The following is a 24473-nucleotide window of genomic DNA, read 5'->3' on the forward strand; positions in this document are numbered from 1 at the left end:
TCTCTCACATTCCTTACTCTCTCTCACATTCCTTACTCTCTCTCTAACATTCCATACTCTCTAACATTCCATACTCTCTCTCACATCTTTACTCTCTCACATTCCTTACTCTCTCTCTTTCACACTCCTGACTCACTCTCCCACATTCCTTTCTCTCCCACATTCCTTACACTCCCTCTCACATTCCTCACTCTCTCCCTCTCACATTCCTCACTCTCTCTCTCTCACATTCCTCACTCTCTCTCCCTCTCGCGTTCCTCACTCTCTCTCCCTCTCGCGTTCCTCACTCTCTCCCTCTCGCGTTCCTCACTCTCTCCCTCTCGCGTTCCTCACTCTCTCCCTCTCGCGTTCCTCACTCTCTCTCCCTCTCGCGTTCCTCACTCTCTCTCCCTCTCGCGTTCCTCACTCTCTCTCCCTCTCGCGTTCCTCACTCTCTCTCCCTCTCGCGTTCCTCACTCTCTCTCCCTCTCGCGTTCCTCACTCTCTCTCTTTCTCTCTCTCTCTCATTCCTTTCTCTCTCTCTTTCTCTCTCTCTCTCTCTCGCATTCCTCACTCTCTCCCTCTCGCATTCCTCACTCTCTCCCTCTCTCTCTCGCATTCCTTACTCTCTCGCATTCCTTACTCTCTCACATTCCTTACACTCTCTCTCACACATTCCTTTCTCTCTCTCTCATTCCTTTCTCTCTCTCACATTCCTTACTCTCTCTCTCTCACATTCCTTACTCTCTCTCTCTCACATTCCTTACTCTCTCTCTCTCACATTCCTTACTCTCTCACATTCCTTACTCTCTCACATTCCTTACTCTCTCACATTCCTTACTCTCTCTCTCTCACATTCCTTACTCTCTCTCTCACATTCCTTACTCTCTCTCTCACATTCCTTACTCTCTCTCTCACATTCCTTACTCTCTCTCTCTCACATTCCTTACTCTCTCTCTCACATTCCTTACTCTCTCACATTCCTTACTCTCTCACATTCCTTACTCTCTCTCTCTCACATTCCTTACTCTCTCTCTCACATTCCTTACTCTCTCTCTCACATTCCTTACTCTCTCTCTCACATTCCTTACTCTCTCTCTCTCACATTCCTTACTCTCTCTCTCACATTCCTTACTCTCTCACATTCCTTACTCTCTCACATTCCTTACTCTCTCTCTCTCACATTCCTTACTCTCTCTCTCACATTCCTTACTCTCTCTCTCACATTCCTTACTCTCTCTCTCACATTCCTTACTCTCTCTCTCACATTCCTTACTCTCTCTCTCTCACATTCCTTACTCTCTCTCTCTCACATTCCTTACTCTCTCTCTCACATTCCTTACTCTCTCTCTCACATTCCTTACTCTCTCTCTCACATTCCTTACTCTCTCTCTCACACATTCCTTACTCTCTCTCTCACATTCCTTACTCTCTCTCTCTCACATTCCTTACTCTCTCTCTCTCACATTCCTTACTCTCTCTCTCTCACATTCCTTACTCTCTCACACATTCCTTACTCTCTCTCACATTCCTTACTCTCTCTCTCTCACATTCCTTACACTCTCTCTCTCTCACATTCCTTACTCTCTCACACATTCCTTACTCTCTCACACATTCCTTACTCTCTCTCTCTCACATTCCTTACACTCTCTCTCTCACATTCCTTACACTCTCTCTCATTCCTTACTCTCTCTCTCTCTCACATTCCTTACTCTCTCTCTCTCATTCCTTACTCTCTCTCTCTCACATTCCTTACTCTCTCTCTCTCTCACATTCCTTACTCTCTCTCTCTCTCACATTCCTTACTCTCTCTCTCTCATTCCTTACTCTCTCTCTCTCACATTCCTTACTCTCTCTCTCTCACATTCCTTACTCTCTCTCTCTCTCACATTCCTTACTCTCTCTCTCTCATTCCTTACTCTCTCTCTCTCACATTCCTTACTCTCTCTCTCTCACATTCCTTACTCTCTCTCTCTCTCACATTCCTTACTCTCTCTCTCTCTCACATTCCTTACTCACTCTCTCTCTCGCATTCCTTACTCTCTCTCTCTCATTCCTTACTCTCTCTCTCATTCCTTACTCTCTCTCTCACATTCCTTACTCTCTCACTCTCTCACATTCCTTACTCACTCTCTCTCTCGCATGCCTTACTCTCTCTCTCACATTCCTTACTCTCTCTTTCTTGCATTCCTTACTCTCTTTCTCTCTCTCACATTCCTTATTCTCTCTCTCTCTCACATTCCTTACTCTCTCTCTTTCTCTCTCTCTCATTCCTTTCTCTCTTTCTCTCATTCCTTACTCTCTCTCACACACATTCCTTACACTCTCTCTCTCTCTCACACATTCCTTACTCTCTCTCACATTCCTTACTCACTCTCTCTGTCGCATTCCTTACTCTCTCTCTCTCACATTCCTTACTCTCTCTCTCTCACATTCCTTACTCTCTCTCTCTCACATTCCTTACTCTCTCTCTCTCTCATTCCTTACTCTCTCTCTCTCTCACACATTCCTTACTCTCTCTCTCACATTCCTTACTCTCTCTCTCTCTCTCTCTCTCACATTCCTTACTCTCTCTCTCTCACATTCCTTACTCTCTCTCTCTCACATTCCTTACTCTCTCTCTCTCACATTCCTTACTCTCTCTCTCTCACATTCCTTACTCTCTCTCTCACATTCCTTACTCACTCTCTCTCGCATTCCTTACTCACTCTCTCTCGCATTCCTTACTCTCTCTCTCATTCCTTACTCTCTCTCGCATTCCTTACTCTCTCTCTCTCGCATTCCTTACTCACTCTCTCTCTCGCATGCCTTACTCTCTCTCTCTCATTCCTTACTCTCTCTCTCTCACATTCCTTACTCTCTCTCTCTCACATTCCTTACTCTCTCTCTCACATTCCTTACTCACTCTCTCTCGCATTCCTTACTCACTCTCTCTCGCATTCCTTACTCTCTCTCTCATTCCTTACTCTCTCTCGCATTCCTTACTCTCTCTCTCTCGCATTCCTTACTCACTCTCTCTCTCGCATGCCTTACTCTCTCTCTCTCATTCCTTACTCTCTCTCTCTCACATTCCTTACTCTCTCTCTCACATTCCTTACTCTCTCTCTCTCACATTCCTTACTCTCTCTCTCTCTCACATTCCTTACTCTCTCTCTCACATTCCTTACTCACTCTCTCTCTCGCATTCCTTACTCTCTCTCTCACATTCCTTACACTCTCTCTCTCTCACATTCCTTACACTCTCTCTCTCACACATTCCTTACTCTCTCTCTCACATTCCTTACTCTCTCTCACATTCCTTACTCTCTCTCTCACATTCCTTACTCTCTCTCTCTCACATTCCTCACTCTCTCTCTCTCACATTCCTCACTCTCTCTCTCACATTCCTTACTCTCTCTCTCACATTCCTTACTCTCTCTCTCACATTCCTTACTCTCTCTCTCTCACATTCCTCACTCTCTCTCTCACATTCCTTACTCTCTCTCTCACATTCCTTACTCTCTCTCTCAAATTCCTTACTCTCTCTCTCTCTCACATTCCTTACTCTCTCTCTCTCATTCCTTACTCTCTCTCTCTCACATTCCTTACTCTCTCTCTCTCACATTCCTTACTCTCTCTCTCTCTCACATTCCTTACTCTCTCTCTCACATTCCTTACTCTCTCTCTCTCACACATTCCTTACTCTCTCTCACATTCCTTACTCTCTCACATTCCTTACTCTCTCTCTCTCATTCCTTACTCTCTCTCTCTCACATTCCTTACTCTCTCTCTCTCACATTCCTTACTCTCTCTCTCTCTCACATTCCTTACTCTCTCTCTCTCTCACATTCCTTACTCACTCTCTCTCTCGCATTCCTTACTCTCTCTCTCTCATTCCTTACTCTCTCTCTCATTCCTTACTCTCTCTCTCACATTCCTTACTCTCTCTCTCTCTCACATTCCTTACTCACTCTCTCTCTCGCATGCCTTACTCTCTCTCTCACATTCCTTACTCTCTCTTTCTTGCATTCCTTACTCTCTTTCTCTCTCTCACATTCCTTATTCTCTCTCTCTCTCACATTCCTTACTCTCTCTCTTTCTCTCTCTCTCATTCCTTTCTCTCTTTCTCTCATTCCTTACTCTCTCTCTCACACATTCCTTACACTCTCTCTCTCTCACACATTCCTTACTCTCTCTCACATTCCTTACTCACTCTCTCTGTCGCATTCCTTACTCTCTCTCTCTCACATTCCTTACTCTCTCTCTCTCACATTCCTTACTCTCTCTCTCTCACATTCCTTACTCTCTCTCTCTCTCATTCCTTACTCTCTCTCTCTCTCTCACATTCCTTACTCTCTCTCACATTCCTTACTCTCTCTCTCTCTCTCTCTCACATTCCTTACTCTCTCTCTCTCACATTCCTTACTCTCTCTCTCTCACATTCCTTACTCTCTCTCTCTCACATTCCTTACTCTCTCTCTCTCACATTCCTTACTCTCTCTCTCTCACATTCCTTACTCTCTCTCTCTCACATTCCTTACTCTCTCTCTCACATTCCTTACTCACTCTCTCTCGCATTCCTTACTCACTCTCTCTCGCATTCCTTACTCTCTCTCTCATTCCTTACTCTCTCTCGCATTCCTTACTCTCTCTCTCTCGCATTCCTTACTCTCTCTCTCTCGCATTCCTTACTCACTCTCTCTCTCTCGCATGCCTTACTCTCTCTCTCTCATTCCTTACTCTCTCTCTCTCACATTCCTTACTCTCTCTCTCACATTCCTTACTCTCTCTCTCTCACATTCCTTACTCTCTCTCTCTCTCACATTCCTTACTCTCTCTCTCACATTCCTTACTCACTCTCTCTCTCGCATTCCTTACTCTCTCTCTCACATTCCTTACACTCTCTCTCTCTCACATTCCTTACACTCTCTCTCTCACACATTCCTTACTCTCTCTCTCACATTCCTTACTCTCTCTCACATTCCTTACTCTCTCTCTCTCACATTCCTTACTCTCTCTCTCTCACATTCCTCACTCTCTCTCTCACATTCCTCACTCTCTCTCTCACATTCCTTACTCACTCTCTCTCGCATTCCTTACTCACTCTCTCTCGCATTCCTTACTCACTCTCTCTCGCATTCCTTACTCTCTCTCTCATTCCTTACTCTCTCTCGCATTCCTTACTCTCTCTCTCTCGCATTCCTTACTCTCTCTCTCTCGCATTCCTTACTCACTCTCTCTCTCGCATGCCTTACTCTCTCTCTCTCATTCCTTACTCTCTCTCTCTCACATTCCTTACTCTCTCTCTCACATTCCTTACTCTCTCTCTCTCACATTCCTTACTCTCTCTCTCTCTCACATTCCTTACTCTCTCTCTCACATTCCTTACTCACTCTCTCTCTCGCATTCCTTACTCTCTCTCTCACATTCCTTACACTCTCTCTCTCTCACATTCCTTACACTCTCTCTCTCACACATTCCTTACTCTCTCTCTCACATTCCTTACTCTCTCTCACATTCCTTACTCTCTCTCTCACATTCCTTACTCTCTCTCTCTCACATTCCTCACTCTCTCTCTCTCACATTCCTCACTCTCTCTCTCACATTCCTTACTCTCTCTCTCACATTCCTTACTCTCTCTCTCACATTCCTTACTCTCTCTCTCACATTCCTTACTCTCTCTCTCTCACATTCCTCACTCTCTCTCTCACATTCCTTACTCTCTCTCTCACATTCCTTACTCTCTCTCTCACATTCCTTACTCTCTCTCTCTCTCACATTCCTTACTCTCTCTCTCTCATTCCTTACTCTCTCTCTCTCACATTCCTTACTCTCTCTCTCTCACATTCCTTACTCTCTCTCTCTCTCACATTCCTTACTCTCTCTCTCTCTCACATTCCTTACTCTCTCTCTCTCATTCCTTACTCTCTCTCTCTCATTCCTTACTCTCTCTCTCTCACATTCCTTCCTCACTCTCTCTCTCGCATGCCTTACTCTCTCTCTCACATTCCTTACTCACTCTCTCTCTCGCATTCCTTACTCTCTCTCTCGCATTCCTTACTCTCTCTCTCTCATTCCTTACTCTCTCTCTCACATTCCTTACTCTCTCTCTCTCTCACATTCCTTACTCTCTCTCTCTCTCACATTCCTTCCTCACTCTCTCTCTCGCATGCCTTACTCTCTCTCTCACATTCCTTACTCTCTCTCTCTTGCATTCCTTACTCTCTTTCTCTCTCACACATTCCTTACTCTCTCTCTCTCTCACATTCCTTACTCTCTCTCTTTCTCTCTCTCTCATTCCTTTCTCTCTTTCTCTCATTCCTTACACTCTCTCTCACACACATTCCTTACACTCTCTCTCTCTCTCACACATTCCTTACCCTCTCTCTCTCTCACACATTCCTTACTCTCTCTCACATTCCTTACTCTCTCTCTCACATTCCTTACTCACTCTCTCGCATTCCTTACTCTCTCTCTCTCTCTCACATTCCTTACTCACTCTCTCTGTCGCATTCCTTACTCTCTCTCTCTCACATTCCTTACTCTCTCTCTCTCACATTCCTTACTCTCTCTCTCTCACATTCCTTACTCTCTCTCTTGCATTCCTTACTCTCTCCCTCTCTCACATTCGTTACTCTATCTCTCTCTCACATTCCTTACTCTCTCTCTCTCACATTCGTTACTCTATCTCTCTCTCACATTCCTTACTCTCTCTCTCTCACATTCCTTACTCACTCTCTCTCTCACATTCCTTACTCTCTCTCTTTCTCTCTCTCTCTCATTCCTTTCTCTCTTTCTCTCTCTCATTCCTTACTCTCTCTCTCACACATTCCTTACACTCTCTCTCACACATTCCTTACACTCTCTCTCTCACACATTCCTTACTCTCTCTCTCTCACATTCCTTACACTCTCTCTCTCTCACATTCCTTACACTCTCTCTCTCACATTCCTTACTCTCTCTCTTTCTCTCTCTCTCATTCCTTTCTCTCTTTCTCTCATTCCTTACTCTCTCTCACACACATTCCTTACACTCTCTCTCTCTCTTACACATTCCTTACACTCTCTCTCTCTCACACATTCCTTACTCTCTCTCACATTCCTTACTCTCTCTCTCACATTCCTTACTCTCTCTCTCTCTCTCTCTCTCACATTCCTTACTCACTCTCTCTGTCGCAATCCTTACTCTCTCTCTCTCACATTCCTTACTCTCTCTCTCTCACATTCCTTACTCTCTCTCTCTCACATTCCTTACTCTCTCTCTTGCATTCCTTACTCTCTCTCTCTCTCACATTCGTTACTCTATCTCTCTCTTGCATTCCTTACTCTCTCTCTCTCTCACATTCGTTACTCTATCTCTCTCTCACATTCCTTACTCTCTCTCTCTCTCACATTCCTTACTCACTCTCTCTCTCACATTCCTTACTCTCTCTCTTTCTCTCTCTCTCTCATTCCTTTCTCTCTTTCTCTCTCTCATTCCTTACTCTCTCTCTCACACATTCCTTACACTCTCTCTCACACATTCCTTACACTCTCTCTCTCACACATTCCTTACTCTCTCTCTCTCACATTCCTTACACTCTCTCTCTCACATTCCTTACACTCTCTCTCTCACATTCCTTACTCTCTCTCTCTCACACATTCCTTACTCTCTCTCTCACATTCCTTACTCTCTCTCTCTCACATTCCTTACTCTCTCTCTCTCACATTCCTTACTCTCTCTCTCTCACATTCCTTACACTCTCTCTCACATTCCTTACTCTCTCACATTCCTTACACTCTCTCTCTCTCTCACATTCCTTACACTCTCTCTCACACATTCCTTACTCTCTCTCTCACATTCCTTACTCTCTCTCTCACATTCCTTACTCTCTCTCTCTCACATTCCTTACTCTCTCTCTCTCACATTCCTTACTCTCTCTCTCTCTCACATTCCTTACACTCTCTCTCTCTCACACATTCCTTACACTCTCTCTCTCTCACACATTCCTTACACTCTCTCTCTCACATTCCTTACACTCTCTCTCTCTCTCTCTCACTCTCTCTCTCTCTCACATTCCTTACTCTCTCTCTCTCACATTCCTTACTCTCTCACACATTCCTTACTCTCTCTCTCTCTCTCACATTCCTTACACTCTCTCTCTCACATTCCTTACACTCTCTCTCTCTCACATTCCTTACACTCTCTCTCTCTCTCACATTCCTTACACTCTCTCTCTCTCACACATTCCTTACTCTCTCTCTCTCTCACATTCCTTACACTCTCTCTCTCTCACACATTCCTTACTCTCTCTGTCTCACATTCCTTACTCTCTCTCTCTCGCATTCCTTACTCTCTCTCTCACTCTCATTCCTTCTCATTCACATTCATTACTCTCTCATAATAAAAACAGAAAATGCTGGAAAAGCTCAGCAAGTCAGGCAGCATCTGTGGAGAGAGAAACACAGTTAGCATTTCAGGTCAATGTCCCTTCGTCAGAACTGGAAAAAGTTGAAGATTAAACAGTTTTTAAGCAAGTACAGAGCTAAGGAAAGTGGGAGGAAGTGGAGGAGAGGAAAGAACAAAAGGGAAGGTCTATGATAGGGTAGAGGACAAGAGTGATTAAATGACAAAAGGGATGATGGTGCAAAGCAAGGAGGGTGGGAATGGGACAGGTTAAGAAAAAAAAAGATCGGTCTAGACGAGCTGTAAATGGCAAAAGCAGAACCATTACCAGCACCTGCTGTCCGAAAAAATGGAAGCAGTGGTTATGATCTGAAGTTATTGAAATCAGTGTTGAGCCTAGAGGGTTGTAAAGTGCCTAAACAAAAGATGAGATGCTGTTCCTCGAGCTTCTATTGAGCTTCATTGGAACAGTGTAAGAGGCCGAGGACAGAGAGGTCAGAGTGGGAGTGGGACGGGGAATTAAACTGGCAAGCGACCGGCAGGTCAGGGTCACACTTGCGGACAGAGCGGAGGTGTTCAGCAAAGCGATCACTCAATCTGCGTTTGGTCTCCCCAATGTAGAGGAGACCGCACTGTGAGCAGCGAATTTAGTATACTAAATTGAAAGAAGTACAAGTAAATTGCTGTTTCACCTGGAAGGAGTGGGAAGGAAAGAAGTGAAAGGGCAGGTATTGCATTAGGGAAAGTGCCGTGGGGAGGAGAGCGGGTGTTGGGGGTGATGGAAGAGTGGACCAGGGTGTCGCGGAGGGAGTGGTCCCTTCGGAATGCTGAAAGGGGAGGGGAGGGGAAGATGTGTTTGGTGGTGGGGTTGCGCTGGAGGTGGTGAAAATGGCGGAGGATGACACATTGAATGTGGAGGCTGGTGAGGTGGAAAGTGAGAACAAGTGGAACCCTATCATGGTTCTGGGAGGGAAGGGAAGGGGTGAGGGCTGAAGTATGGGAAAACAGGACGGACACAGTTGGGGGCCTGTCAACTACAGTAGAGGGGAATCCTCGGTTGAGGAAAAAGGAAGACGTATCGGAAGGAAGACATACTCTCTTATATTGATTCTATTTCACATTCATTCTCTGTCTGTAACATTTATTTATTATCTCTCTAACATTCATTTTATTTTACTCACATTTATTCACTCATACACATTAATTCATGACTCACATTCTCTCTCACATTCATTCTCTCATTCTCTTTCACATTCATTCCCTCTCACGACTATTCCTCTCTCACAGTTCATTCTCGCTAATATTTATTTTCTCATATTCGTTAATTTCCTCCCTCACTCTCACATTCTTTCTCTGGCACTTTAATTCTCTTACATTTGTTGTCTCTCAAATTTACTCATTCATTCTCTCTCTTACTGATTCTCCCTCACATTCATTGTTCTCTCATTCATTCTCTCCCCTTCATTCCCTTTCATATTTTTTCTCTCCCACCCACATTCTCGCTCTGTCTTTCTCTCTCATTCATTCTTTCTCTGTCTCTTTTCTTATTCATTCTCTCTGTTCTATCTCTGTCTGTATGTCTGCCTGTCTCTCTCTCTCTGTCTATTTCCCTTTCTCTCTGTCTATCTCTCTGCGATGTGCTCTTTAAATCTTTAGTATGGTTTATCTAAAGACAGTATCCTCTGAATTTCATTTGTGGCTCTGTTGCTATTCCTTTCTGGGGTAACTATTTCTCTAGTCGCTCTGTGTAGTGAGCTGGTAAAAGTGGAGATTTCCCTCGTGACTGTTTCTAAAAGTTTGCCTTTATGATTTGGTTGAAAATATTCACTGGAAGAAATCTTCACTGACTTGTTTACGATGTCCTACACCGACCTGTTTACAACATTCTACATGCAGAGACTCCCGTTATAATGTTGGAGAAATGCACAGAATGTAGGTGCCTGTTCCCAAAACTGTGACTAACACTGTCCTATCTTGTCAGGTGAATGGAACTCCTGTCACGATCCCTGTTGTCACGGGGCTAACGAAGATTTCGACTGCTGAGGGATTCCTGATAATTGATACTGTTCAAGGAATTCAGATCCAATACAATTGGTTTAATTTGCTATCAATCAGGATGGGGGAGCGTCTGCAGAACAAGGTCTGTGGTCTGTGCGGAAACTTTAATGGAAACCCCAATGATGATGACTTAAGCTCACGAGGGAAACCGGCACAAACCATCATGGAGTTGGCAAAGAGCTGGAAAACGAATGGGATGCAGAACAGGTAAAGGCCGTAGTCTGTCTCTCACACACGTACATGGGGTCTGACTATCCATGGTGGTGGAGTGGGAATCATGCCCTGCCAGTGACACAGGAGTCTGGCCCTGCCAGAGTTTCCGGAGCCAGTTATTTGCATAAAAGAGGTGGCCACCCATTAGGCAATTGGGGGGGTGGGTTCAGAGAATGTGTCACAGGTTTGACACTTTCGAAATATTCCTGTAGGTCTGACTGCGGAGGCAGTCAGACGGTGTCTTCCTGAGAGGGTATCTCATTATCTCTGCTTTTGTATCTATGTTCCTAGTTATAAAACCTAGGATCACACATGCTTTTTTTAAAACAGTTTTGTAACTTGTTCTCTCACTTTTACAGATTTGTGTCTCTGACCCACTGAGATTGTCTGCTCCTGTAGTTACTTTATTTTATATAGTTTTTCCTTTTCCTTCTGTTCCCTGATGAGACAGTAAAAGGAGATCTATTGCCTTGTAGCCTGCTCCAGAATCTGATTTACTGCCATCGGTGCCAGTTAATTGAGGATGCAAGACTGGGCTGGTAAATAGTCACCTGACACTCGGGTACATTCCTGGCCTGTTAGAGGGCGGCGACAGTGCTGACATCACATCCTGCGGTGTCCAATCAGTAACTTCCAGAAGAAATAGGATGAGAGACAGACCCACGGGGTGTGGGGAGAATGCAGAAGAAGAACTGAATGAATTAATAATGAGTAACCACTCCATTCTCGTCCACCTCTCCTCCATCAGCCTCCTTTGTGATACTCATGGCTCCTCTCTCACCTGTCCCACACCTCATGCTTCTCTGCACAGTCGTCTCCAGATTGCCCCAGCATTTTATCTTTAGTCTCCTCCTATTCCTTGTCGACATGCTTCCCATCAGTGACATTATCAAGAAGCATAGGGTCGGCTTCTATAAGTATAATACCAAGTTCTACTCTCCAGTATAGTATAGTACTAGTATAGTACAAGCTCTACTTTTTTTTTATTCGTTCACGGGATGTGGGCGTCGCTGGCGAGGCTGGCATTTATTGCCCATCCCTAATTGCCCTCGAGAAGGTGGTGGTGAGCCGCCTTCTTGAACCGCTGCAGTCCGTGTGGTGAAGGTTCTCCCACAGTGCTGTTAGGAAGGGAGTTCCAGGATTTTGACCCAGCGGCGATGAAGGAACGGCGATATATTTCCAAGTCGGGATGGTGTGTGACTTGGAGGGGAACGTGCAGGTGGTGTTGTTCCCATGTGCCTGCTGCTCTTGTCCTTCTAGGTGGTAGAGGTCGCGGGTTTGTGAGGTGCTGTCGAAGAAGCCTTGGTGAGTTGCTGCAGTGCATCCTGTGGATGGTACACACTGCAGCCACAGTGCGCCGGTGGTGAAGGGAGTGAATGTTTAGTGTGGTGGATGGGGTGCCAATCAAGCGGGCTGCTTTATCTTGGATGGTGTCGAGCTTCTTAGAGTCATAGAGTCAGAGAGTTATACAGCACGGATAGAGGCCCTTCAGCCCATCGTGTCCGCGCCGGCCATCAGCCCTGTCTACTCTAATCCCATATTGCAGCATTTGGTCCGTAGCCTTGTATGCTATGGCATTTCAAGTGCTCATCCAAATGCTTCTTGAATGTTGTGAGGGTTCCTGCCTCCACAACCCTCTCAGGCAGTGAGTTCCAGACTCCAACCACCCTCTGGGTGAAAAAGTTCTTTCTCAAATCCCCTCTAAACCTCCCGCCTTTTACCTTGAATCTATGTCCCCTTGTTATAGAACCCTCAACGAAGGGAAAAAGCTCCTTCGTATCCATCCTATCTGTGCCCCTCATAATTTTGTACACCTCAATCATGTCCCCCCTCAGCCTCCTCTGCTCCAAGGAAAACAAACCCAATCTTCCCAGTCTCTCTTCATAGCTGAAGTGCTCCAGCCCTGGTAACATCCTGGTGAATCTCCTCTGCACCCTCTCCAAAGCGATCACATCCTTCCTGTAGTGTGGTGACCAGAACTGCACACAGTACTCCAGCTGTGGCCTAACCAGTGTTTTATACAGCTCCATCATAACCTCCTTGCTCTTATATTCTATGCCTCGGCTAATAAAGGCAAGTATCCCATATGCCTTCTTTACCACCTTATCTACCTGTTCCGCCGCCTTCAGGGATCTGTGAACTTGCACACCAAGATCCCTCTGACCCTCTGTCTTGCCTAGGGTCCTCCCATTCATTGTGTATTCCCTTGCCTTGTTAGTCCCTCCAAAGTGCATCACCTCGCACTTTTCCGGGTTAAATTCCATTTGCCACTGTTCCGCCCATCTGACCAACCCATCTATATCGTCCTGCAGACTGAGGCTATCCTCCTCGCTATTTACCACCCTACCAATTTTTGTATCATCAGCGAACTTACTGATCATACCTTTTACATTCATATCCAAGTCATTCTTGAGTGTTGTTGGAGCTGCACTCATCCAGGCAAGTGGAGAGTATTCCATCACACTCCTGACTTGTGCCTTGCAGATGGTGGAAAGGCTTTGGGGAGTCCGGAGGTGAGTCACTCGCCGCAGAATACCCAGCCTCTGACCTGCTCTCGTAGCCACAGTATTTATATGGCTGGTCCAGTTAAGTTTCTGGTCAATGGTGACCCCCCAGGATGTTGATGGTGGGAGATTCGGCGATGGTAATGCCGTTGAATGTCAAGGGGAGGTGGTTAGACTCTCTCTTGTTGGAGATGGTCATTGCCTGGCACTTATCTGGCGCGAATGTTACTTGCCACTTATGAGCCCAAGCCTGGATGTTGTCCAGGTCTTGCTGCATGCGGGCTCGGACTGCTTCATTATCTGAGGAGTTGCGAATTGAACTGAACACTGTGCAGTCATCAGCGAACATCCCCATTTCTGACCTTATGATGGAGGGAAGGTCATTGATGAAGCAGCTGAAGATGGTTGGGCCGAGGACACTGCCCTGAGGAACTCCTGCAGCAATGCCCTGGGGCTGAGATGATTGGCCTCCAACAACCACTACCATCTTCCTTTGTGCTAGGTATAACTCCAGCCACTGGAGAGTTTTCCCCCTGATTCCCATTGACTTCAATTTTACTAGGGCTCCTTGGTGCCACACTCGGTCAAATGCTGCCTTGATGTCAAGGGCAGTCACTCTCACCTCACCTCTGGAATTCAGCTCTTTTGTCCATGTTTGGACCAAGGCTGTAATGAGGTCTGGAGCCGAGTGGTCCTGGCGGAACCCAAACTGAGCATCGGTGAGCAGGTTATTGGTGAGTAAGTGCCGCTTGATAGCACTGTCGACGACACCTTCCATCACTTTGCTGATGATTGAGAGTAGACTGATGGGGCGGTAATTGGCCGTATTGGATTTGTCCTGCTTTTTGTGGACAGGACATACCTGGGCAATTTTCCACATTGTCGGGTAGATGCCAGTGTTGTAGCTGTACTGGAACAGCTTGGCTAGAGGCGCGGCTAGTTCTGGAGAACAAGTCTTCAGCACTACAGCTGGGATGTTGTCGGGGCCCATAGCCTTTGCTGTATCCAGTGCACTCAGCCGTTTCTTGATATCACGTGGAGTGAATCGAATTGGCCGAAGACTGGCTTCCGTGATGGTGGGGATATCGGGAGGAGGCTGAGATGGATCATCCACTCGGCACTTCTGGCTGAAGATGGTTGCAAACGCTTCAGCCTTGTCTTTTGCACTCACGTGCTGGACTCCGCCATCATTGAGAATGGGGATGTTTGCAGAGCCTCCTCCTCCCGTTAGTTGTTTAATTGTCCACCACCATTCACGACTGGATGTGGCAGGACTGCAGAGCTTTGATCTGATCCGTTGGTTGTGGAATCGCTTAGCTCTGTCTATAACATGTTGCTTCCGTTGTTTAGCATGCATGTAGTCCTGAGTTGTAGCTTCACCAGGTTGGCACCTCATTTTTAGGTATGCCTGGTGCTGCTCCTGGCATGCTCTTCTACACTCCTCATTGAACCAGGGTTGATCCCCTGGCTTGTTGGTAATGGTAGAGTGAGGAATATGCCGGGCCATGAGGTTACAGATTGTGCTGGAATACAATTCTGCTGCTGCTGATGGCCCACAGCGCCTCATGGATGCCCAGTTTTGAGCTGCTAGATCCATTCTGAATCTATCCCATTTAGCACGGTGGTAGTGCCACACAACACGTCTAGTATAGTACTAGTATAGTACAAGCTCTACTCTCCAGTCTAGTATAGTACATAAGAACATAAGATATAGGAGCAGGAGTAGGCCATCAGTCTGATGAACCTTTGTTGCACTCCCTCTATGGCAAGTATATCCTTTCTTAGGTAAGGAGACCAACATTGTACACAATACTCCAGGTGCGGTCTCACCAAGGCCCTATATAATTGCAGTAAGACATCTTTACTCCTGTACTCAAATCCTCTTGTAATAAAGGCCAACATACTATTTGCCTTCCTAATTGCTTGCTGCATCTGCATGTTTGCTTTCAGTGACTCATGTACAAGGACACCCTTAAGAACTTAGGAAATAGGAGCATGAGAAATAGGCCAATCGGCCCCTCGAGCCTGCTCCGCCATTCAATAAGATCATGGCTGATCTGATCCTAACCTCAAATCTAAATTCATGTCCAATTTCCTGCCCGCTCCCCGTAACCCCTAATTCCCTTTACTTCTAGGAAACTGTCTGTTTCTGTTTTAAATTTATTTAATGATGCACCCAGGTCCCTTTGAACATTTCCCAATCTCTCACCATTTAAAAAATACTCTGCATTTCTGTTTTTCCTACCAAAGTGGATAACTTCACATTTTTCCACATTATATTCCATCTGCCATGTTCTTGCCCACTCACTTAGCCTGTCTATATCCCCTTGAAGCCTTTTGCATCCTCCTCACAGCTCACATTCCCACCTAGTTTTGTGTCATCAGCAAACTTGGAAATATTACATTTGGTCCCCTCATCCAAACCATTGATATAGATTGTGAATAGCTGGGGCCCAAGCACCGATCCCTGCGGTACCCCACTAGTCACAGTCTGCCAACCTGAAAAAGACCTGTTTATTCCTACTCTCTGTTTTCTGTCTGTTAATCAATTCTCAATCCATGCCAGTATATTACCCCCAATTCCATGTGCTTTAACTTTGTTCACCAACCTCCTGTGTGGGACCTTATCGAAAGCCTTCTGAAAATCCAAATACACCACATCCACTGGTTCCCCCTTATCTATTCTACTGGTTACATCCTCAAAGAACTCCAATTTTTTGATTTCCCTTTCATAAATCCATGTTGACTCTGCCAAATCCTATTATTATTTTCTAAGTGTTCTGTTATCACATCCTTTCTAATAGATTCTAGCATTTTCCCTACTACTGATGTCAGGCTAACAGGCCTGTAGTTCCCTGTTTCCTCTCCCTCCTTTCTTAAATAGTGGGGTTACATTTGCTACCCTCCAATTTGCAGGAACCATTCCAGAATCTATAGAATTTTGGAAGATGACAATCAATGCATCCACTATCTCTATAGCCACCTCTTTAAAAACCCTGGGATGTAGATCACCAGATCCTTGGGATTTATCGACTTTCAGTCCCATTCATTTCTCTAGTACTATTTTTTTTACTAATACTAATTTCTTTCAATTCCTCATTCTCGCTAGACCCTTGGTTCCCTAGTATTTCTGGGAGGTTTTTTGTGTCTTCTTCCGTGAAGACAGACACAAAGTATTTGTTTAATTTCTCTGCCATTTCCTTATTCCCCATTATAAATTCTCCCGTCTCTGTCTGTAAGGGACCCACATTTGCCTTCACCAGTCTTTTCCTTTTTACAGACCGATAGAAGCTTTCACAGTCCGTTTTTATGTTTCTCGCTAGTTTACTCTCATATTCTATTTTCCCTTTCTTTATCAATTTCTTGGTCCTCCTTTGCTGAATTCTAAAATGCTCCCAATCCTCAGACTTACTGCTTTTTCTGGTAACTTTATCTGCCTTTTTCTTTGATTTAATACAAGCTTTAATGTCTTGTTAGCCACGGTTGGACCACTTTTCGTGTTGGGCTTTTGTGCCTTAAAGGAATATATATTTGTTGCAAATTATGTATTAATTCTTTAAATGCCAGCCATTGCCTGTCTACCATCATACCTTTTAATGTAGTTCCCCAATCAACCACAGCCAACTTGCGCCTCGTACATTCGTAGTTTCCTTTGTTTAGATTTAAGACCCTATTCTCGGATTGAACTACATCACTTTCAAACTTAATAAAGAATTCTATCATATTATGGTAGCTCTTCCCTAAAGGCTCCTTTACAACTAGATCATTGCACAATACTAGATCCAAAATAGCCTGTTCCCTAGTTGGTTCTTTAACATACTGATCGAGAAAACCATCTCGTATACATTCCAGGAATTCGTCCTCCACAGTATTAGTGCTAATTTGCTTTGCCCAATCGCGTGGCACTGGGAGTAATCCGGAGATTACTATCCTTGACGTTCAGCTTGTTAATCTCTTTCCAACTCCTTAAGCTCTGCCTGCAGGACCTCATCCCTCTTTCTACCTATGTCGTTGGTACCGATATGGACCACGACCTCTACAAGCTCTATTCTCCAGTCTAGTATAGTACACGCTCTATTCTCCAGTATGGTATAGTACTTTTTTTTTATTCGTTCATGGGATGTGGGCGTCACTGGCAAGGCCAGCATTTGTTGCCCATCCCTAATTGCCCCTTGAGAAGGTGGTGGTGAGCCGCCTTCTTGAACCGCTGCAGTCCGTGTGGTGAAGGTTCTCCCACAGTGCTGTTAGGAAGGGAGTTCCAGGACTTTGACCCAGCGACGATGAAGGAACGGCGATATATTTCCAAGTCGGGATGGTGTGTGACTTGGAGGGGAACGTGCAGGTGGTGTTGTTCCCATGTGTCTGCTGCCCTTGTCCTTCTAGGTGGTAGAGATCGCGGGTTTGAGAGGTGCTGTCGAACAAGCCTTGGTGAGTTGCTGCAGTGCATCCTGTGGATGGTACACACTGCAGCCACAGTGCGCCGGTGGTGAAGGGAGTGAATGTTTAGGGTGGTGGAAGGGGTGCCAATCAAGTGGGCAGCTTTGTCCTGGATGGTGTCGAGCTTCTTGAGTGTTGTTGGAGCTGCACTCATCCAGGCAAGTGGAGAATATTCCGTCACTCCTGACTTGTACCTTGTAGATGGTGGAAAGGCTTTGGGGAGTGAGGAGGTGAGTCACTCGCCGCAAAATACCCAGCCTCTGACCTGCTCTCGTAGCCACAGTATTTATGTGGCTGTTCCAGTTAAGTTTCTGGTCAATAGTGACCCCCAGGATGTTGATGGTGGGGGATTCGGCGATGGTAATGCCGTTGAATGTCAAGGGGAGGTGGTTAGACTCTCTCTTGTTGGAGATTTTTTTTTATTCGTTCATGGGATGTGGGCGTCATTGGCGAGGCCAGCATTTATTGCCCCCATCCCTAATTGCCCTTGAGAAGGTGGTGGTGAGCCGCCTTCCTGAACCACTGCAGTCTATATGGTCATTGCCTGGCACTTGTCTGGCGCGAATGTTACTTGCCACTTATTGGCCCAAGCCTGGATGTTGTCCAGGTCTTGCTGCATGCGGGCACAGACTGCTTCATTATCCGAGGGGTTGCGATGCCAGTGTTGTAGCTGTACTGGAACAGTTTGGCTATAGGCACGGCTAGTTCTGGAGCACAAGTCTTCAGCACTACAGCTGGGATGTTGTCGGGGCCCATGGCCTTTGCTGTATCCAGTGCACTCAGCTGTTTCTTGATATCACGTGGAGTGAATTGAATTGGCTAAAGACTGGCTTCTGTGATGGTGGGGATATCGGGAGGAGGCCGAGATGGATCATCCACACGGCACTTCTGGCTGAAGATGGTTGCAAACACTTCAGCCTTGTCTTTTGCACTCACGTGCTGGACTCTGCCATCATTGAGGATGGGGACGTTCACAGAGCCTCCTCCTCCCGTTAGTTGTTTAATTGTCCACCACCATTCACGACTGGATGTGGCATGACTGCAGAGCTTTGATCTGATCCGTTGGTTGTGGAATCGCTTAGCTCTGTCTATAGCATGTTGCTTCCGCTGTTTTGCATGGATGTAGTCCTGAGTTGTAGCTTCACCAGGTTGGCACCTCATTTTTTGGTACACCTGGTGCTGCTCCTGGCATGCTCTTCTACACTCCTCATTGAACCAGGGTTTATCCCCTGGTTTGTTGGTAATGGTAGAGTGAGGACTATGCCGGGCCATGAGGTTACAGATTGTGCTGGACTACAATTCTGCTGCTCCTGATGGCCCACAGCGCCTCATGGATGCCCAGTTTTGAGCTGCTAGATCTGTTCTGAATCTATCCCATTTAACACGGTGGTAGTGCCACGCAACACGTTGGATGGTGTCCTGTCCTCAGTGCGAAGGCGGGACTTCGTCTCCACAAGGATTGTGTGGTGGTCACTCCTACCAATACTGTCATGGACAGATGCATCTGCGACAGGTAGATTGGTGAGGATGAGGTCAAGTATGTTTTTCCCTTGTGTTGTACAAGCTCTATTCTCCAGTCTAGTATAGTACAAGCTCTATTCTCCAGTCTAGTATAGTACAAGCTCTATTCTCCAGTCTAGTATAGTACTAGTATAGTACAAGCTGTATTCTTCAGTCTGGTATAGTACTAGTGTAGTACAAGCTCTACTCTCCATCACCACCCTTGACTCCATCACCATTGTTGTGGATGAGTTCAAACCTTTCCCAGTTTAATGATGGTGAGCCAAACCTGTTTGAAATTCTCTGCATCTTGACCCCCGGTTACTTTGCTTGTTCAACTGCATATTCGATAGTCAGCAATCTTGGCATCCTGTTTGCCTCTGAGCTACATTTCAAACCCCATATCTTATCTCTCACCAATCCCATCCTTTTCCACCTGTGTAACATTACCCATCGACAGCCTTATGTCACCCCCCCACTTATGTTGAAATTCTCACCCACACCTTCATCATCTCCACGTTCGACTTCTTCAATGCCGTTCTTGCCGTGTTTTGTTTCCCTAGTTGCCCCCTCCATAAATTCCAACTCATCCTTTCCTGCACTAAGTATCGGTACCTATTACCCAGACCTCCACTGGCTCCCCATGCACAGTGCATTGATTTCAAAATCCTTACCCTCATCTACAAATCTCAACATGGTCTTACACCATTCTATCCATACGCCCATCTTCAGACCACCATCGCTGTTCACAGCCTCAACTCCTCCTATTCTGGCTCCCTCTCCTTCCCCTCACACCAGCATTACAGGAGGAGGTTTTAGGAAGAGAATCCGAGAGTGCAGAAAGTTCTCTAGAATTTTCCTCCTAAATTCCTCATCTTTGTTCAAACAAAACACCTCAAAACCTCTCTCTGGAACCTTGCCTAAGTCCTGCTAACTGTTCATTTCCTTTAGAAAGCACCTTGAGATATTGATAGGTTCAAGTGATGTGCAAGTCGTTTTCTTTCTTTCTGAGGATACTGACTGCCTCTGCCTGTCCCACAGTTGTGATGAAGATCAGTACACTGCTCTATCGCTCACCTGTGATAATCGGGACATCATCCGGCTACAGAATGAAGGAAACTGCCTGAAACTCACCGAGATGAAGGGATTCTTCCAGCCGTGTTATGGATTCATCAACCCCATGCCATTTTACGAGTCCTGTGGATTGGATGCTTGTTACTGGGACGCGAGGTCACAGATCTGCAGCTCACTGGCGGCATACGGAGAGGCATGTCGATCCCTGGGGATCCTGAGCACGGACTGGATTCGCCGAGAAAACTGCTGTAAGAAGGAGCTGGCAATAGATTGGAGGCCAGGGTCGGGATTGGGGTCTTCAAAACCCCTGGGGCTGGGGTCAGGGTTCGGGTCTTCGATCTCTCCATGGGGCTGGGGTCAGGGTTCGGGTCTTCGATCTCCCCATGGGGCTGGGGTCAGGGTTCGGGTCTTCGATCTCCCCATGGGGCTGGGGTCAGGGTTTGGGACTCTGATCTCCCCATGGGGCTGGGGTCAGGGTTTGGGACTCTGATCTCCCATTGCTTCATGCTGTGTATTGTTGGGTTTGGTGGGACCTGTAGCCCTCTAGCTGGAGAATGCTTGTGCTGGTTGCTGAGTTAAAGGGTTAATCATTTGTGTCTGTTTCTTTTAGCAGAATTGATCGAGGATCCATGTGCTGGGGGCATTTGCACCAACTACAGTTTATGCCGACAGGGTAATGGAGACTTGTGCGGCTGCCCAGAGGAGCCCAGCTCAGACAGTGGTAAATAGTGCAGAAACACTGGATACCTAGCACAGGCATGATGGGCCAAATGGCCGCCTTCTGTGCTGTATCATTCTATAGTTTTGTGATTCTAGCTGGTGAATTTCCTCCCCTTACTGTGTAGGGATGGCGTAGGAAATTTTTTCATCGAGCAAATTCAGGTAGAAGCTGTTTCCCCGAGTTTCCTTGTGCTTCTGGAACCTTCCCGTGATCCACCTGCCGAGTTGTCACTGGCCTCATTCATGTGTGTGAGGAAGTGAGCGGCAGTGTGGCAAAGTTGCCTGAGTTTCCTGGGTCTGGACCGGTGCAGCTCCAGCGGTAAGTTACACCGGGTTTGGTGCGGTGAAGCTGCTGTCAGGATCGGCTGATACAGGCGGAAGAGAGGAGTCCCTGACATAGAGTCTGGAGATCTCTGAATATGAATTTCTACAGGTAGGAAGTAATTCTCTGATTGACCTCAGGAGCTTACAAACTACAATGACCTGAATTTCTCTATTTAGACCTTTTACCCACAGTTTTTATTTGAGCCACGGCCTTAAATGGGGAGATCAAACCAGCAGATTCCAGACCTCCTGTGAGCAGGAGAGATCCCACCATTCAAAATAAATTTCACAAATAAGTGGGAATGTGGCTGATCAAGAGAGTCAGGAATGTTCATCTATTAGAAGCAAGAAGTTTCATTTATATAAAAGGCCTTATCATGTTTTCAGGACGTCTCAAGGCGTTTCACAGACAATTAATTATTCTTCAAACACTGTATTGTTATATAGGTAAACAGCAGCCAATTTGAATACAGCAAGGTCTCAGAAACAGAAAATTAGCTAACTGACCAGAAAATCTGCTTTTGGTTTGTTGGGCAGGACACCAGAAAAAGTTCCTGCTCTTTGTATAGTGCCTTGGAATTTTAACATCCACCTGAACAGTTAGACAGGGCCTTGGCTTAACATCTTAGCAGAAAGACGCACCTCCAACAGTGCAGCTCCACCTCAATACTACACTGAAATCCAGAACCTTCTGGCCCAGAAGAGAGCATGTGCAGCAAGCTGACACAATAGCTGTCAATTTGGTGGTGGGTTTTCAGTCTAATGCTGCATAATGTGGACTTTGGTCTATGTGCCTGGTCCTGCTCTCTTGCGCAGTTGTCACTCACCATGAACCCTGTGTTTCTCTCCTCTGTCCCATCACAGATGACATAGTTCAGGCAGAGGTGGTGTGTAAATATTCTCAGATGGAGGTTTATATTTCCAAGTGCCGACTCTACCAGCTGGGTTTTGAGCGAGAGGATGTTCGTATTAACGATAATCGCTGCATAGGGTCAGAGGGAGATGATTTTATCGCATTTCATATCAACAACACCAACCGCAACTGTGGGAATATCATGAAGGTGAGGGTTTGTCTGCCGCAGCCCACGGCTGCCAGTCCGGAGTTCCTGCATTTTCTTCATTGATTTCCCATTTGCAACATTCACAGTTCCGTTTTCCTCCAAAGCTCCAAATTCCTTCCGGTAATGAATTTCTCTCAAGTCTCCACACCTTTCGCTCCATTGGAATCTGGACCAAACAGCAAAAAGCACCTGCACTCCGCAGCGTCCCTTTGTATCTGCACAGAAGGGGCTGTTGGGAGGGAGTGGAATCTTTGGGAGGATTGCTCGAGGAAGGGGCTGTGGGACTGTGTTGGGAGGATTGCTCGAGGAAGGGGCTGTGGGACTGTGTTGGGAGGATTGCTCGAGGAAGGGGCTGTGGGACTGTGTTGGGAGGATTGATCGAGGAAGGGGCTGTGGGAATGGGAACCTCCATCCCATTGTGTCATAGATTATTATACAAAGAGAGGAAGTTAGGACTGTGTCCACTGCCCTGCTGAGCTCTCAACCTCAGGCACAAGCTGTGGGGCAGTAGAGTTTGGAGCAGGCAGGGTCACCCCTGGGCCACACTCACATACCTGCTGGGGTAGAACCTCAGGATGAGGTTGATGATGGTGATCAGCTGGAGGCTGTGACCTGAGCTGGTGAATCGATCGTCATGTGAACGCTATCAGTCAGATAGATTGGCACCAACTCAAGCTCAGGTATGAGATACACTGGGTATTGTGGCATTAAGTGGGGGTGCTGGGTACATTCGCCATGCCAGAGATCGATGGGTATACAGTGGGGGTACAGACTGTGTCTGTGGGGTACAGCAGCCTTGCCTGAGGGTGGAGCTGTATTTTAGTGACGTTATTCTCTTCCTCACAGACAAATGAAACTCACATCATGTACACAAACACCGTCTGGATCGAAAGCCTCAACAATACTGGCAGCGTCATCACTCGCGATAGAGTTATTAATGTCGAGTTCTCCTGCGCCTACGAACTCGATTTGAAGGTTTCTCTTGAAACTGTTGTGAGGCCGATGCTCAGGTATGTGGTGACTTGGGTTAGACCTTGAGGTCTGCATCTCCATGATCCTGATTGACAGCTCCCTCTCCTGCACCGAGCAGGTGGTGTGAGGGGATTGCGGGATTGGGGAAGATGGGGAGGATTGGGGAAGATGAGAGGGATTGGGGAATGGGGGGATTGGGGAAGATGGGGGGATTGGGGGAGATGGGGGTTCTGGGCCATGGCAGAGGTGCAATTTAGAACCATAGAACCATAGAAAAGATACAGCACAGAAGGGGGCCATTCGGCCCATCGTATCCGCGCCGGCTCGAAGAACAACCAGGTGCCCATTCTAATCCCACCTTGGAGCACTCGGTCCGTAGCCCTGCAGCTTACAGCACTTTAGGTGTAGGTCCAGGTACTTTTTAAAAGAGTTGAGGGTCCCTGCCTCTACCACCAATTTGGGCAGCGAATTCCATACACCCACCACTCTCTGGGTAAAAAAGTTTTTCCTCATGTCCCCTCTAATCCTTCCGCCAATCAGCTTAAATCTGTGTCCTCTAGTTCTTGAACTCTCCGCTACGGGAAACAGGTACTTCCTGTCTACTCTATCTGGGCCCCTCATAATTTTGTACACCTCAATCAAGTCTCCCCTCAGCCTCCTCTGCTTCAAGGAAAACAACCCCAGCCTATCCAATCTCTCCTCGTAGCTGCAATTTTCAAGCCCTGGCAACATTCTTGTAAATCTTCTCTGCACTCTCTCCAGAGCAATTACATCCTTCCTGTAATGTGGTGACCAGAACTGCACACAATACTCCAGCTGTGGCCTTACCAAAGTTTTATACAGTTCCATCATTACATCCCTGCTTTTGTATTCTATACCTCGGCTAATAACGGAGAGCATTCCGTATGCCTTCTTCACAACCTTATCTACCTGTACTGCCACCTTCAGGGACCTGTGCACATGCACTCCAAGGTCTCTCACTTCCTCTGCCCCTCTCAATATATTCCCGTTTACTGCGTATTCTCTTACTGTTTGCCCTCCCTAAGTGCATTACCTCACACTTCTCCGGGTTGAACTCCATTTGCCACTTTTCCGCCCACTCCACCAACCCATTGATATCTTCTTGGAGTCTACAGCTATCCTCTTCATCATCAACTACACGGCCAATTTTTGTGTCGTCTGCAAATTTGCCAATCATGCCCCCTACATTCAAGTCCAAATCATTTATATCATAAACAGCAAGGGACCCAACACTGAGCCCTGTGGC

General features: G+C 46.3%; 1 protein-coding gene across 1 annotated transcript in view; it reads left to right on the forward strand.

The window, feature by feature from the left end:
- tecta (tectorin alpha) overlaps window positions 1-24473 on the forward strand; it is a 76626-nt gene that overhangs the window by 43205 nt on the left and 8948 nt on the right. The window contains exons 15-19 of the mRNA XM_067970699.1: window positions 10325-10608; window positions 20097-20377; window positions 20740-20854; window positions 22036-22234; window positions 23081-23244. Coding sequence (XP_067826800.1) covers window positions 10325-10608; window positions 20097-20377; window positions 20740-20854; window positions 22036-22234; window positions 23081-23244 — 1043 coding nt within the window. The remainder of the gene's footprint in view (window positions 1-10324; window positions 10609-20096; window positions 20378-20739; window positions 20855-22035; window positions 22235-23080; window positions 23245-24473) is intronic.

Source organism: Heptranchias perlo, chromosome 33, assembly GCF_035084215.1.
Source record: "Heptranchias perlo isolate sHepPer1 chromosome 33, sHepPer1.hap1, whole genome shotgun sequence".
Lineage (NCBI taxonomy): Eukaryota > Metazoa > Chordata > Chondrichthyes > Hexanchiformes > Hexanchidae > Heptranchias > Heptranchias perlo.